Genomic DNA, 17,344 nt, shown 5'->3' with positions numbered 1-17,344 from the left:
TAAGGAAACATCGTTTAGTCTCTTGTATAAATTGATCTTTTGACCACTATTAATAACAAGCAAGTATTTTCCATATTATCAGAGCCAATACTCTACTTTTTTCGAAAATAATTATAATTTCTTGGTTGAAATTATCTGTCTTTTATTTTCAAAATTATTTACATGCATATTTGCTTCCAACTCTCTATAATCCGACTAGGGTCTCTGTTCTAAGAGATCTGAAACCGTGGACTTTTGATTCTTAGTGGGTTTTTTGAAATCTCAACTAGGTTATCATCAAGGTTGCATGGGTACTCGTACCCACACCCCTAGTACTCGTACCCACATACCCAAGTACCGAGTACATGTATCCCAATTACCGAGTACTCGGTGGAGAGCATAATAGCTAAGGACCTTGATTAATTCGGATTTTTTTTCCGATTTTTTGTTTTCGTATCAATTTGTTGTTTATCAAGCTTAATTCAATACCTAATCAGTTTGAAACTTTGATACCTGTTAACAATAAACTTTATCATTGTTCAAGTCGGAAGTTTATCATTTGCAATATGTCATTGTCATATGATTTAGGATCTTCTTGTTTATGTTTAAAGTCTGCCTTCTTTGTTATGCATCTAATCATTTATCATATATTATTATTGCAAGCATATAGCAAATTTGAAACTAAAAACAGTACATTACATTTGCAAACTTTAGCAATGTTCTTGTTTTGAAAAACCATTGTCATGACTCATAATTTCAGATTTTCTATAAATATAAAAGTATAATTTTTGATAAAGTTTGACATACCCCAGTATCTTCGTCCCAAATTATAAAAAATAGTCCTAGCAGTACCCTAAGTACCCCAAGTACCCCCATCCTTGTGCAACATTGGTTATCATATATTTTTCTAGGTGCCTCATCTTTTGAGTCGACCGATCCAAAAACTGACAACATATTCTTTCTGGGTATTTCAAGCTCTCTTGTGGGTCACCCGTCAAATTTTTTAGGTCTCTACTTTTTGAGGATTGCATGTACTTGCATGTTTCTTGCATATTGTTTGCAGGTGTTGCTTTACCATGCAAAGTTTCATGTTTTGCCTCGCTTAAAAATTTTGGTGGGTTTTCATTTTTTTTTCCCTCAAAAAAAAAAATTTTGATGGGTTTTTATATTTTTTTTCCCTAAAAATTTTTCTATGGGTTTCTATAAATTTTCCCGTAAAAATTTCTGATTTTGTAATTTGCAAAGTTGTGTGGGATTCCTTTTTGAATTTGTAATTTTTTCTTCAAAAATTATCTGTTGGGTTTTACCATTTTTCCTAAAAAACGAAGCTTTGTAAAGTCAGGTTTTGATTGATTTTTCACCTCAAAAATCATGTTGGGTTTTGATTGATTTTTCACCTCAAAAATCATGTCAAGTTTTGATTGATTTTTCACCCCAAAAAATCATGTTGTGTTTTGATTTATTTTTTACCTCAAAAATCATGTTGGGTTTTGATTGATTTTTCATCCCAAAAATTGTGTTCGGTTTTCTCGATTTTCTCCTAAAAATCATGGTTTTTGCGGTTTTTTTTAGAGCATTATGCTCATCTGCAAAGTTTTGGAGCATTATCCAAAGTACCATCAGCAGTCTTCTCAGCAAACATCCTCTGCTCCAGATTCAGAAGGCTCCCAAAAGAAAAACATTCAATGCAACTATTGCCACAAGTTTGGGCACATGAAGGTTGAATGTCATAAGCGCTTAGCTGCCCTATCTAAGCAATTTGGTTTGCAGCCATAGCGAACAATGCAAAGCACCTTGGGCAGACAGAATTTGTGTTTTACGCTTTTTGACAGCTTCATGCTCTGGATAGAGTATCCATTAAGGGAGGCATTACGATAATAGATAGTTTCTATTATCTCTTTTTAGTATCTAATGGTTATCTATTGTAATCTTCTGTAAATATTAGAATGTTTCTACTATTTAGATTTTTGTTTCTAGAATAGAATGTTTCTATTCTTTACAATTGTTTCTTAGGAAACATCATTCAGTCTCTTGTATAAATTGATCTCTTGATCACTGTTAATAATAAGCAAATATTTTTCAATTACTTTGTTATAAGATGAGGAACCTTATGTGTGCTTACTAAAGTAGTGTCACCTACTACTCGAACATCATATCCTTCATGCTTCTTTGTATGTAAGCCACATTTTTTAACAAGAGCATTATCAATGAAATTATGTGTAGTAGCGCCATCAATCATAACAATAACTCGTTGTCTTTGTAAAAGCCCTCTTACTCTAAAAATATTGTAATGCGGAGCCCTTGTCATCACTGCTATTTCACCTTTCCCTTGTGTATTTTCCTGAGCCTGTTTTATGGTCTTCTGGCTAGGTTTTGGATTCAGATTAATATTTTCCTCTTCTTCACTATTTGATACTACCTCAATATAATGTATTTTCCCTTATCCCAAACATCTATTCCTCAATGCCCAAGCTTATTCACAATTGAAGCATAATTTTTTTCTCCTAAGTTCATCTCGTTCCTCTTTATCCAATTTATTTCGGAAAGGTGTGTCATTTAGAAAAAGGTTTTCTGTCATTTTCTAATTTTGGTCACAGTTCCCTATTAAAAGTTTATCCCTTTCAAGAAGGCTCCGATTCTCTTGCTTTTTAAATGGTTGTCTATAAAGGAGGATTTAGAGATTTGACCCAACCCTTTGAGAGTATCAGATAACCCATCTATGAATATCACAGTTTTTTGTCTCTCTATAATCTTAGTTACTACGACTGCTAATTTTTCAAATTTAGACATATATTGTTCCACTGTCCCTAATTGTTTAAGCTGAGTTAAATCTTTGAGATGAAGTTTAAGATCCTTAGAATTAAACTTGTCTATAAGTCTCTCAGTGAAGGTAGCATATGTGCTGATCTGATCAGGACCCAAGGTTATTTGATGATGGTGTCACCATTCGTATGCCACCCCTTCTAAATGCAAGGCTGCATATTTGATTGCTCCACCTTCCATGATATTTAATTGGAAGTGCCAAGTTTTTGCACCCAAGCTTTGGCAGTTGTTTTTCCTAATCCATCAAAATAAGGGATAGACATCTTACCTATTTTTCTCTACAATTTATTGTTGTAACCCCGCTGTCTTTTAGGCCTATGTTTCATCTTCACATCCAAGTATTCTCTAAAAATCATTGATGATCTAAATTCGTCCCTTGACTGTAACCAATCCTGGTATATTTCTTCTTGTAATTCTATAATAGAAGGCTCTCTTTTAGGTTGTGGATTTCTAGGTGTGAAGTTGAGCATGGAAGGCCTTCAAGTTGTAGAACCCTCAAGCTAGTTATTTACTGAAATGATCCTCTTGACCACCACTTCTGCTTGCATTATTCAGATTTTGATTAAGATTGTAAGCCATAAAGTAAGTCATCAAATTAGTCATAAAATTAACATTGTTCTGCATATCCTGTTGGCTCCTTAGCAATGCTTCCAAAAGATCTCTAGTATCATCTGCTTCCCCCATGTTATTGTTTTGTTCAAAGATTTTTACTTTGTTTGTTTCTGTATGACTATCTTTAATATCAACCTGTATGGATGAACTAGATGACTCTATTGAAGTGTTAGGATCCCTGTTTTCCTGACTTGAGTATTACGGAAATTATGATGTCCCTTTGCATATGTCTAGACTATGTGATTTTCCCTACAGGCTGGCAGGAATGATAGTTCTGATACCAATGTAAAACTCCAAGTTCTAAAAGTACTTTTGAATGCAAACTCCAGTAAGTGATATAATATAATTAATATGATATATATTTATTTATTATAGTGTCTTTCATAAAGACAATTCTGGAGGATCATTACAATTCAAGGCCGAGTTTAAATGGCTACGAGATGACAACAAGATTCCCACCAAAATTTATAATACCCAAACATAGGAAGAACAAGAGCATACAAGCTTATAATCGTAGGCTCAAGGAATTGGGGCAAGTTGGAGAATCAACCAAATAATGAGTTAAAGAGGCGGTTCATTGAGGTGTTGATTCCCTCCTTGCGCAAGAAGATGAAAGAGGTGCCTCCACCCTCATACATTGATGTCTACAATTGAGCGATGGACATCACGAGTGATAACAAGACATCTTCCTAAGAGAAGAGAAAGACATGTGATAACAATAACACCGAGGATAGTAGTAATGATGAATCAACCATAGTCCAAGCCCTAAGGTGAGACATAATGAGAATGACAAAAGAATTCAAGGCTGAGAAAGGATTAATAAAAAAAGTAACGAACTATAGAGTACCAAGGGCAAAATTGAGGGGCACATGAAAGGTAATTGTCCTAAAATAATGTCCTATGAGATTTGCTAGGTGATGGGTCATTCTGTAATGGAGTGTCCATATAATTTGAAAAGTAGAAGCATGCAAGCACTCATCACACAAGAAGATTCTATTACATTGAAATAACTAAATGTATCACCAAGCGATTATAGAAATCAACAATGAAATCAAATGCAATACAACTCCAGAGGACGTCTTATCATACAAAGTTGCAAGTGCAATGAGTGGGATCATCTTGTGTGGGATTGTTAGAGCGGGAAGAACAATAGGAGTCTTTTGTGCAAGTGGTGTGGTTCGAGGAATCATGACCACATTAGTTGCCTAAAGAAAAAGAAAAAGGGAGTCAATATGTTGCACATAAAAAACCAAGAGGAAGTACAAGTGATAACCAGACTCCAAACCAAGAAGGCAATCTAGTTTCACCCCTATACGAAAAAAGGAAAGACTTTGAGAAGTGAAAGATGATATTGAATGGGCGATTGTTGAGAGAAGGACAACAAATGATGTCGCTCACACCCCACTACAATTGAAATCTAATAAGTCATCATGAGATAGATCTTTTAAGCCACTATATTTGTACAAGTATCCAACCCTCTAAAAGCTATGCCACAATTAAAGGTGGTCATTAATAACATAATCGATAAGGACCATGGAAAGCCAATGAAAAAACAAAGGGATAGTCTCACAACCAATCTAATGCTATTGACAATAAGCAATGGAAGGAAGGAAGGTTGTTGCCGTGATGGAAATAATGAGACAAAAGCTTACAAACACCATTATTGGGGAAGGCTCTGGTGTGAATGCTCTATTGGAGGAGACATGGAAGGCCCTCGGCAAGCCAACACTCTAGTCACCGACCTTCCATTTGGTAGGTGTCAACTAGCATGGCATCAAACCACATGGGGCACTCATGGCACAAAAGATCACCGTTGGCACTTAGTATTTCTTCTTAGAATTTGCTGCCATTCCGTTGGAAATAAGGCAAGACACACTTCAAAAGGGATTGGTTGATCACAGCAAACACAAACCATTGGAAGAACACACTCTTAATCAAGAGTAAAAGAAATATATCATCGATCTAAGGAACTAGACCATGATTGAAGAGTTTGCATCCTCTGAACTAAGTCAAAAGATGGAGAGTTAGGAATGGACGATTGAAGGAAAATAAGGAAAGGTGTGGAATCAAATGATGGAGTGCTCAAACTAGAAGACTGTTTTGCAAATAAGAAGAGTTCTCTAAATGGACTATTTCACTGGCAAATGGAGGACTACAAGGTATTTTCATGAATGTGCAATTTTCTTGAAGCTACAACTCTTAATGAAGAGAGACCAATGAAAGCATGTTATGGCTCATAGTACAAAGATGGAAAATGGAAAGCTAGAAAATAATGCAGAGGCCATTGTTTGATTTATAAATCTCAAACTTGACGAGGGTATAATGATTAATCATTGATTATTTTTGGAAAAATCAATGGAAGGTAACCTCAACAAGGCTTTACACCATCACGAACTTGGTAGTATGAAGCTGAAAGAACAAAAACATTCTTGCACCAGTTAAAGGTTGGAGAAGCTACTCGGTGATTTCACCAAAATATGCTAACATTATACACAATACAGCTCCACATTTTGTGCACCATACAACATATTCAATATGGCATTTGAGAGTTTTTTCTTTGGCAAGGCATCGTTTGTATGACAGCTCTGTACGACACCTACTTCCTTTTGTACCACACTTACTTCCTTCTGTATAACAGTTCAAGCAACTAGGACACCCTATACATTATTTCATAAGACCAATGCAAATTTTTGGGTTCTAAGGAGTCACTTCATTCCATATGGCCTCTGCATATCTTAAGTGGCATACAGGTTGTTGTTCTTGCTCAACATACAGCTTAGTTTGCACAGCCTATTTCTAGTCTTCCAATATGGAGGATTTTTTCAACACAAGTACCAGATTGCATATAGATGCAATCTCATGCATACTTGTGAACATATTTTTCATATTGTATATGGACCTTTACTTCCCACTTATGGCCCTTGATATTGTACGATGTACAGACTTCTACCTTTGGTGTTGAGCCTTGACACCATCCCTCTCGAAGTCACAACTAGAGTCATTTGTTCTTTTGTATGTCACACCCTTCATCCAGTCATACGATAGAAGCAATCAGCATCCTTGACATACAAGGTTCTGAGCTTATATATCATGTTTAACAGCTTCATGCCAAACAATTTGTACAATTAAAGAATCTGGTATATTGCATGAGTTACTTGGCAGCATCATGGCATTACATGGAACCCCTATTTTCTGGCTTCTTCAACATTACTCTGACATCTTAAGAAGTCACAAAAAAGATGAGCAAAATGGAGTTCTATGTGGTTTTAAGTGTTAATTTGATCTTGGTGGTAGAGGCACTACCCCTAGACCCTAGCTGGGGTAGCTGCCCCTTGACCACGCTAGTGGAGTTGCCCATAGACCCCATTTTGTTCTTGAGGTATATTACAATGTTGGGTTTGCCCTGTACAAGTCATTGTCTACACCCTTCCATTAGTCTTTCTGAATATGATGAAGGGCCACACCACCCTTGCCAACTCATAACCAAGAATACAACAATATGAAGACCAAGAGAAATAAAAATGCTTTACAAAGCACGCTTTTATTATACTTGAAAATCCTTACAACATCCACAAGATGATATCATAGATATGACTTCTTCAAAAAGAAGTTTACAAATTTCTCAACATAAGAGAACTCTCAAATAAGAATTTCCACAAGAAGAGTCTTCACACCAAGAGCTTCACCAAGAAGAACTTCCCAACTAAGAGCCTTCACCTCCAAAGCTCCCACCCAAGAACTTCTACTTGAAGAGCTACACCTTGAAGTTTTCACACCTTGAAGCTTGACCTTCCAAAGCTTTCACACCTTTCAGCTTGATTAAAAATGCTCATATGCCTTGCTTAAATAGGCACTTACCACCCAATGTATGATTTATCCACAACTTTCTAGAATTCCACCTACACAATATCCACAACCTTCTAGGATTCCACCTACACAATATCCACAACCTTCTAGAATTCCACCTACACACCTTGATAAATGGAATGACAACCATTTTTATTTTTTTTTCTATTACGTCACCTATGCACCTCGAAAATAGAAATTCTTCTTTTCCTCTTTTTTCTTTTTCTTTTTTTCTTTCTATTTTCGTCACTTTCTCTCTCCTTCACAAAATTTTTTTTCTGTAAATTTTTCCATGCAAGACGCTCCTGCATCATACTCCCTAGTAGATAGAAAAGTGTGTCCTACACTTTGAGGCCAAAAGAAAGATCTACAACCATCTTTATCTTCACCAAAGGCTTCCACCTCAACAAGGACAAGAAAACCACCATGCAAATCTTCCACATTTGCATCCATATGTCAAACACCAAAATCTCAATCATCCAATCAGCATGCTCACTCTCAAGAACAAACTGAACATAATGCTTCAATAGAAAACCCTCATCCACATCAAAAACTAGTGAATCCACACCAGCAACAACAAACTCCACATCAATAGCAATATGTAACGCCTCAGCAAAATATGCCAAACTCACAACACCAGCAGTCTCATTGCTCACAACAAGATGCTCTGCAACATACAAGTCATCACCAACAACAACTAGATCATCCAGCAGTCTCATTGCTCACAACAAGATGCTCTGCAACATACAAGTCATCACCAGCAACAACTAGATCATCCTCAACTCTGAGAAGATTGGAAATCAGCATGGGAAGCAAACCTATGGAACACCTGTGGTGGATGTGAAGGAGAAGAAGAAAAACAGGGAAAGAGTGTGCAAGTTGAAGACTTGGAGGGCATATATGTGAAGAACCAGTATGAGATTTATGTGTTGAATCCCGAAAGATGTTCTTCCAGTTATTAGAACATCTTTTCGGACCTGGGGAGTCTAATGTAGGAGCATCTCGCATCCGAAATAAAGGAGGCATGTTGAAAGTAAAAATTATTATTTAAAAAAAAAAATTTGTGGAGGAGAGAGAAAGTGACGAAAATAGGAGAAATAATTAAAAAATAAAATAAGGGGTAAAAGGAGAAAAGAAAGAAAAAAAAAATTCTATTTTCGAGGTGCATAGGTGGCGTAATAGGAAAATAAAATTAAAATGGTTGGCATTCCATTCATCAAGGTGTGTAGGCGGAATTCTAGAAGGTTGTGGATATTGTGTAGGTGGAATCCTAGAAGGTTGTGGATATTGTGTAGGTGAAATCCGAGAAGGTTGTGGATATTGTGTAGGATTTCACCTATACAATATCCACAACCTTCTCGGATTTCACCTACACAATATCCACAACCTTCTAGGATTCCACCTACACAATATCCACAACCTTCTAGAATTCTGCCTACACACCTCGATAAATGGAATGACAACCATTTTTATTTTATTTTTCTATTACGTCACCTATGCACCTCAAAAATTGAAATTTTTCTTTTCCTTTTTTTCTATTTTCTATTTTTTTTCTTTCTATTTTCATCACTTTCTCTCTCCTCCACAATTTTTTTTTTCTTGTAAATTTTCCCATGCAAGATGCTCCTACATCAAACTCCCTCGGTAGATAGAAAAGTGTGTCCCACCCTTTGACGCCAAAAGAAAGATCTACAACCATCTTTATCTTCACCAAAGGCTTCCACCTCAACAGGGACAAGAAAACCACTATGCAAAACTTCTACATTTGCATCCATATGTCAAACACTAGAATCTCAATCATCCAATCAGCATGCTCACTTCCAAGAACAAACTGAACATAATGCTTCAACAGAAAACCCTCATCCAAATCAGCAACTAGTGAATCCATACCAGCAACAACAAACTCCACATCAATAGCAATATGTAACTCCTCAGCAACATATGCCAAACTCACAACACCAGCAGTCTCATTGCTCACAACAAGATGCTCTGCAACATACAAGTCATCACCAACAACTAGATCATCCTCAACCGAGTGCTCCACAATATCCATGTCAGACTCAACCAACGGATCATGAAAACCAATTTCCATCCCAACATCAGCAAGGTTAGGAATATCTTCAGCAACAACCTCAAGTTGCTCTACAAGTTCTATATCAGACTCCACAAACTGATCAACAAAATCAACCTCTTCCACCTCAACCTTGCGATGCCATCTTCTCTCTTGAACAAGTCGCTTAATCGGCTACACAACCCTCTTCCGGCTCAATAGACTCCAACTCCATCTGTGAAATGCCTTCCTCATCTTGTCCTTATCTCGATCAGCTAAACTAGTTTCAAATAGAGCAACCTCCTCCTTTGTTCGATCAGCCAAACTAGCTTCCAACCAAGCAGACATTTTAGAAAAATTCCTCCACTATATCATGGATATTCGCAATCATCTTAGGGTCCAATCCTCTCAGGGCCATCTCCCAAGTTCTTTGTAAACCATCTGCAACAAATCCTTCCCACGCTCCTTGTGACAACCTCAAATTGTTTGCAAGTTAGATCGCAACCTGCCACCTCGCATAAACAATCAGGATCCACATCACAAGTCTAGGGTAACGGATTTGCAATCCACAAACTCTCTACAATCATGCCTCAACAAATTCAGTCTTCCATCTCCGCATCCATCGATCAATCTACAAGCCCTCTATAATTGCAAGTCAGAACCATGATCTGCCACCTCACAACCAAGAGATCTAGGACTCCAAAAAGAAAATCAACCACCAGATCAAGACCAACTCAGATCTACTTCTCCAACCCAAGTCCTGGTGCAAACTGCCTCAGCTTCGGCGATCTGTCTACACGCTCAGGAACAACCTTCGCTCTGATACCACTTGATGAAAGGCCACACCACCCTTACCAACTCATAACCAAGAATACAACAATATGGAGACCAAGAGAAATAAAAATGCTTCACAAAGCACGCTTTTATTATACTTGAAAATCCTTACAACATCCACAAGATGATATCATAGATATGACTTCTTCAAAAAGAAGTTTACAAACTCCTCAACATAAGAGAACTCCCAAATAAGAATTTCCACAAGAAGAGTCTTCACACCAAGAGCTTCACCAAGAAGAACTTCCCAACTAAGAGCCTTCACCTCCAAAGCTTCCACCCAAGAACTTCTACTTGAAGAGCTACACCTTTACGCTTGACCTTCCAAAGCTTTCACACCTTTCAGCTTGATTAGAAATGCTCATATGCCTTGCTTAAATAGGCACTTACCACCCAATGCATGATGTATCCATAACCTTCTAGAATTCCACCTACACAATATCCACAACCTTCTAGGATTCCACCTACACAATATCCACAACCTTCTAGAATTCCACCTAGACACCTCGATAAATGGAATGACAACCATTTTTATTTTATTTTTCTATTACGCCACCTATGCACCTTGAAAATAGAAATTCCTCTTTTCCTCTTTTTTCTTTTTTTTCTTTTTTTTCTTTCTATTTTTGTCACTTTCTCTCTCCTTCACAATTTTTTTTTTCTTTTTTCTGTAAATTTTCCCATGCAAGATGCTCCTGCATCAGAATATTACTTTATATATAGTTGTCATCTAGAAGACGATTTTTTCCTTTTGGGGGCAATGATGTAGTCAGCATACAATGCCTATTTTTATGTTTGATAATATTGGTTATCTGTCAATGTATTGGGTGTCCATTGGTTGTCACTCTCAAGTAGTTGTGTAGATTGGTTGATAATTGTATTCCTCTTGGCAACCATCGAGTCCTTTAAGTTTGTTGTATACCCCCAAGGAAGCGGGTAGTATATTGTCTATAGTCACATGAATCGTAATCCTTGGCCAACCATCTATAGTCCTCTTCTTTGTAAAGAATTCATGAGCAAATAAAGATATATTTTACTCTTATATCTGGTATGCATTGCCATATGTATTATTATGTCATGTATGTAATTTATCGAGTATAGTTGTAAACAAGGATAAATGGTCATCTTATCTCACATTAAAACATCCTAAAATTCTGAGATAGGTGACTCACAGATAAGGAAAAATGATCATTAGTACTGTTTGATATACTTCTGTAGAGGGGGCCACAACTCCCTTACTAAAAGCCTAAGCATTGTGACTTAAAGTTGGGACCACTTTCCGCAGTTATAGCTAATATGGGATGCTAAAAATCACTTTAGATTAGTAATTTAAAGCAAACTGAAATAATAAAGTGAAAAATAGGAAGAGTAAGAGATCTCTCTATGCTCAAGAGACTTCAAATACTTGTATCATCTACAAATGAGCCTGCCAAGGCAGTGATAACCTTGCATTGGTCTTTCAACCTCCACGATAGCCAATTGAGGAAGTTGATTTGATGTAGGTGTTTTTATACCTTCGGTTGGTTTGAAACTTAAACCAATACTGTAACAGCATACTATAACTGATTTAATGCATTGGTCTGCCGAGAACACCTTAGTGTGTGTGAGTGAGGATAAATAGGAGATGAAGCTCTCAAAATGCCAACAAATAGTGTTATGAACACAAAGAAAACTTGCAATAATGACAGTAATAACCAGAACGTAACAAAAAAATTCAACATTATCACTTGCAACGCAGAAATGGAGACAACAACTGCTACAAGCACAAGCTGTATCCTCAATAATGGCAAGAGCTTGTAAAAGATAACATTGGAGATGCAAAGATGTTTTTCAAATGCTCAAGAGTGTTAAAAATATTATGGAGTGTGTCGTATTCACTTCAAGAGCCAGGAGAATGCCAAATAATCCAATTGATAGCTTAGTCATACAAAATTGAAAATATGAATTGCTGCGAAGATGTAGAGGCATGCCAAGTGCACTTGCTGTGGGACTTGCCTAAGGGATCTGAGATTTTACATTCTCATGTTGGAACTGCGGTAGATTTGGAAAGAAATGGCCACTGTACAGCTGCAAAACTAGTTAGCACATTGGGCTACCATCCAAGTACAGTAAGTCCAAAATGGCTCAGGATGACAGCAAGGCATTGAGTAAGCACATAAAACATATTCACTTACACAAAAAATACCCAAACATACAAAAACACCAAAGCCATGCTGCCACCAAGAGCAGGATGAAGGCATGGATTGGGCTAAATGGACTTACAAACAGATTAAACCGAGTAGGAAAACATAGTGTAAAAAGTGCATCGTATGCCATTTCTGTCATTCCAGAGTCCAATGTGAGCAACCATGCCCAACAATTTCAAATTATAATAAACTAAATTATCCCAATTTGCCTCTTGGATCGAAGATTTGCATTGAACAGTAACTTCATCATACTAGAGATAATGTTAACTGTCTAGAAAATGCTTCTGCAAGAAGACAGACTAGTTGGATCAGGTGAGGGTTCAGTTTCTCATGATTCGATAAGTAGGACATATTTTTAACCATATTTTGGATCAGGTGAGGGTTCAGTTTCTCATAATTTTAACCATTCTCATGAATCGAAATGGGGTTGCAAGCAGAGTGGGTTTAACCATGGAGGAAACTCCGTAGTTAAGCGCACTCGAGCTGGATAGTACTGGGATGGGTGACTTCCCGGGAAGTCCCAGTGCTTAACCTCTGTGAGCATCACCTAGATCCAATGAGTGTTAAGTGTTCCATTTATTCTCGTGAAAGATGGATTCATGTGACTGACTAATCATGAAACATGAGTCAATGAGTTTGACTCAAAAACTACACAGTTAAATCCTAATAGCAATATCATAATCATGATTCTTTAAAAAACAAGAAGACTAAACAGATTGAATATGCACTAGTATTAGTGGCCATGCTTGTTAATGGGAAGAATGGACAAAAAGATCCCAGACTGATTCAGATCTGCAAATCAGGTTTTGGATAAGGTAACTAGGAACACAATCGAGTCTCAGCAGGAAATACAAAGAATTGAATGGTACGACATACTTCCTAACATTTGATTGATTAACCGCACACTTTTATTCTATTTACAAATTATTGACTGTTATGATACTGTTATAATGTGTTTTCTACCATCAGATCAACGAAGCAATTTTGTATTCAGCTGGTCATTGGAAATTAATGTGTGCATACTGAGCTGCATCTTAGCATGCATATGTATCTTAAAAAATTAAAGTCTCTTCAATTTCATCATTGTCTATTAAATGAATATAGTGTCATGAATTCCTCGTGTAATAGATCTTGAAAGATGATTTCAAAGAAACTTGACAGTTATTCTAGTTACAAATGATTGACTATTACGATACTGTTATAATGTGTTTTCTACCATCAGATCAATGCAGCAACTTTGTATTCAGTTGGTCTCTTTGGAAATAAATGTGTGCATACTGAGCTGCATCTTAGCATGCATATTTATCTTAAATAATCAAAATCTCTTCAGTTTCATCATTGTGTATAATAAATGAATATAGTGTCAAGAATTCCTCATGTAATAGATTTTGAAAGATGATTTCAAAGAAACTAGACAGTTATGGACAGTCAAAGGTTATAGTTTGGTTTCATTATGTTTCTTGCTTGTTAGAAATGAGTAGGAGAACCCTGATGATGCTTCTTTTTGAGCTATCAAAAAATATAATGACCTGAATGTGACAGAGACGCACACAATTATAATCACAAAACTAATGATTGTTATGCTAGCCCTAACCTATGAAAATGCTTTAACCAAATTTGATAAAATTTAAATTTTAAATGCTACTATTGAAATTGCATTGAATTGCAACCTGTTAACAAAAGACAATTTTCAATGCTGAGAGAGAACCATTCAAGCCAAACTGCGATACATGTTTTGAGTCTGTAAAGCTACAATAATGTCAGTAAGATTTTCTATGTAACTCTGCTGTTATTGTACGAAAATAAGGTCCCACATATGAGGAACGTTGATTCAAAAACATACAGGTAAATTTTGCAACTGAATAAATAAATATACAGATTATAATGACTTTGATATGTTTATCAGTCAACAAGTCATGAGAATTATGCTCACCTAAAAATAATAAAAGAATCACTATTTACAAGTTTCTTAATTATTCTGTAGGACCAATGTGGGCTAGCCACGAAAGCTACTGAGCAGTTGTACATGGCCATGATTCTTTATTAGACACATTAACAAATTGTGGATGCCAAAAACCAACTAGTTGTTTGACAGCTTTTGGAATCAAACCCTTCGCTTTCATCTTGTTAAGTTTGCCTTTATTTGCAAAAAATGCCAATCAGTAAGGTTAAAGAACCAATACTTGAAATAATGCCAACCATTTTTTACGATTTCTACAAGGCTTAGGGACTTGTCCATTTCACTGGTACTGCAAAAGTATGTCTGACCACACCGAGTCATATTTTCTTCTTCAAAACTGTTTAACAGAATATTTTAGGGCCGCCTCCATTTCACTGGCATTTCAATGGCCATTAATCAAAATAGTATACCCAGAGCCAAGTCTACATCTTCAACCTTGTTTGAAAGAGAATGTGTGCAACCAAGGTCCCTAGCCTAATGAGGATCATCAACAATTGTTCTGATTTCCAGTGGCAATGCAATGGCCATTAATAAAAACAGTATGTTTGACCGCACCCACAGCCAAGTCTTCATCTTCAAACTTGTTTGACAGCTAAAGTGTGCTACCGAGATCCCTTTCCTAACAAGGATCATCATGATTGTTCCATTTGTTTGACAGATTACTTTAGGGACTTCTGCATTTCACTGGCATTGCAATGGCCAATAATCAAAACAGTATGACCAACCATACCCAGAGCCAAGTCTTCGTCTTAAATCTTGTTTGCCAGAGTATGTGTGCTATCGAGATCCCTCACCTAACAAGGATCGCCAATGATCATTCTGTATGTTACATCAGCAGCTTTCAAATCCCTTTTTCATTTTCCCTAACATTTCACATGCCTTCTTCAAATCTCCTGTCCTACAAGATGCATAAATCAGAATACTGTGTGTCACCACATTGGGAAAACAACCATTGCTTTCCATCTCAGAAAGAAGTGTGTATGCTTCACTTATTTTGTTAACCTGACATAAACCGGCAATCAAAGTGGTATAGGCAACAACATCTGGAGAGAAGCCTTTGCTTAGCATCTCTTTAAACAGATTTTCAGCTTTTCCTATCTCATGCATTTTGCCTAGACCACATATCAAAGAACTATAAGTAATCAAATTGGGTTGAACACCATTTCTGAGCATAGCATGGAAACAGTTTTGAGCCATATCCATCCTGCCATTTTTCCATAGTCCGTCAATGATTACAGTGAATGTCACAACATTCGGAAATGGACCAAATTTTAACATATGTAGAAACAGACTGTAGGCTTCATTAATTTTGCCAGCCTTGCAAAATCCATCTACCAAGATAGTGTATGTAACAATATCAGGAGGGCAATGACCATCCCTCATCTTAGCTAATAATCGAAGAGCTTCATTTAATCTACCTTTCCTGCAGAGGCCATTCAGTAGGGTGCTATATGTGATTACATTAGGTGAGAGGCCGTCCTGTATTATTTTTGCCAGTGATCTGAATGCTTCATGCAATCTTCCTTCTTTGCAGAGACCATCAATAAGGGTGGTGTATGTAAAAATGTCAGGAGAACGATGTACATGTATCATTTTAGCTACCAATTTGAGAGCTAATTCTATTCTACCTCTGCTGCAGAGACCATTAATTAGGGTATTGTATGTAACAGTATCTGGCCAACAATGAGCATTCCTTATTTTAGTCACCAATCGAAGAGCTTCATTTACTTTACCCACATTGCAGAGACCATTAGCCAGGGTATTGTATGTAATACTATTTGGAGAAAAGCCGTTCCGTATCATTTTGGATACTAAAATTAAAGCTTCATCAACTCTATGTTTCTTGCAGACCCCATTAATAAGGGTATTGTATGTTACAATATCAGGAGAACAATGAGTATCCTTCATTTTATGCAAGAGCTCATGTGCTTCCTCAAGTTGATCCCAATTACACAAAGCCTTTATGACAACATTATAAGTAACGACATTTGGAGCTATTCCCATATCTTGGATTTCAGCAAGAAGCAAAGCGATAGTAGAGAAATCTCCATCGTTCCCAAGACCATCCAAAAGAAAATTGAATGTTCTGACATCGAAAGAAAACCCTTTACTTTTTGCCAGATGAAAAGCCTCCCACCCTTTACGTGCGTCACCTGATTTGCAGAGCGCACTAATGAATTTATTAAACTGTTCAACATCATATTTGTGTGTCATTTCAAGTATAGCCTTATTGATATTTGTGTCCTCCGGTGGGCTTGTAGACTGAGGAGGATCAGGAGAAGGAGAGGGCAGTGCTATGAAAGTGCTGAAAGATAAAGAGAGGAGATGGGTGTTGATTTGAGTGAGTAAAAACAATAATGGGTGTTTTGAAGTTGGTACCTGTTTCTCTTCATGCTTGAATAATGCCTCTACTGGCCTACTTATTTTCCTGTTGTGCATCATCTTCATGCTGCTGTTGTTAACGAGAGTCGAACCCTCCCGTCAGATTTACCCAATGATACATCAGATGCTGTTTGTAATGGTACATCAAATGCTGTTTGTGCAGCCCTAACAACTCCAATCAGACTATTCCCCGATGCCCATTTATCTTCGAGTATTCTAAATGAGCTTTTGCATTTCTTTAATACCCAATGGAACCATAAAACACCGAACTTTCAATAGTGGTAGGGGGTTCCAGTCTAACAATTTCAGTTTGGATTTTGTTTATTAGTTCCTTCAATCAGACTATTCCCTGATGTCCATTTATTTTCGAGTATTCTAAATGAGCTTTTGCATTTCTTTAATACCTAATGGAACCATAAAACACTGAACTTTCAATAGTGGGAGGGGGTTCCAGTCTAACAATTTCAGTTTGGATTTTGTTTATTAGTTCCTTCATGGCAGGAATATTTATGGAATCATTTAGCTCAATTTAAATATACTAGCAGTTGCATGCTTATATAATTTGTCTTACACAAATAAAATGATCACCTAGAAATTCTATCTAATTAGAAGAAAAATCTTCAAAGAAAAGGAACTCAAACACTATACAAAAATCATTTTCTAGATGTTAAA

The 17,344-nt window shown here is 36.7% G+C and overlaps 1 protein-coding gene across 1 annotated transcript; it reads right to left on the bottom strand.

Annotated features, from left to right (window-relative positions):
* Positions 1–14,170: 14,170 nt before the first annotated feature.
* Positions 14,171–16,966, bottom strand: LOC149571721 (uncharacterized). Its single transcript, XM_089813133.1, has one exon. It carries the CDS (start codon positions 16,736–16,738, stop codon positions 15,122–15,124), a length of 1,617 nt encoding a protein of 538 aa, XP_089669259.1. The 5' UTR covers positions 16,739–16,966; the 3' UTR covers positions 14,171–15,121.
* Between the last annotated feature and the right edge of the window lie 378 nt (positions 16,967–17,344).

This window comes from Cupressus sempervirens, chromosome 2 (assembly GCF_028749045.1).
Source record: "Cupressus sempervirens isolate cs-2001-9-10 chromosome 2, ASM2874904v1, whole genome shotgun sequence".
In the NCBI taxonomy this organism is placed as follows: Eukaryota; Viridiplantae; Streptophyta; class Pinopsida; order Cupressales; family Cupressaceae; genus Cupressus; species Cupressus sempervirens.
Note: the sequence above shows the minus strand (reverse complement) of the source record. Positions and strands in the feature narration are given on the sequence as shown.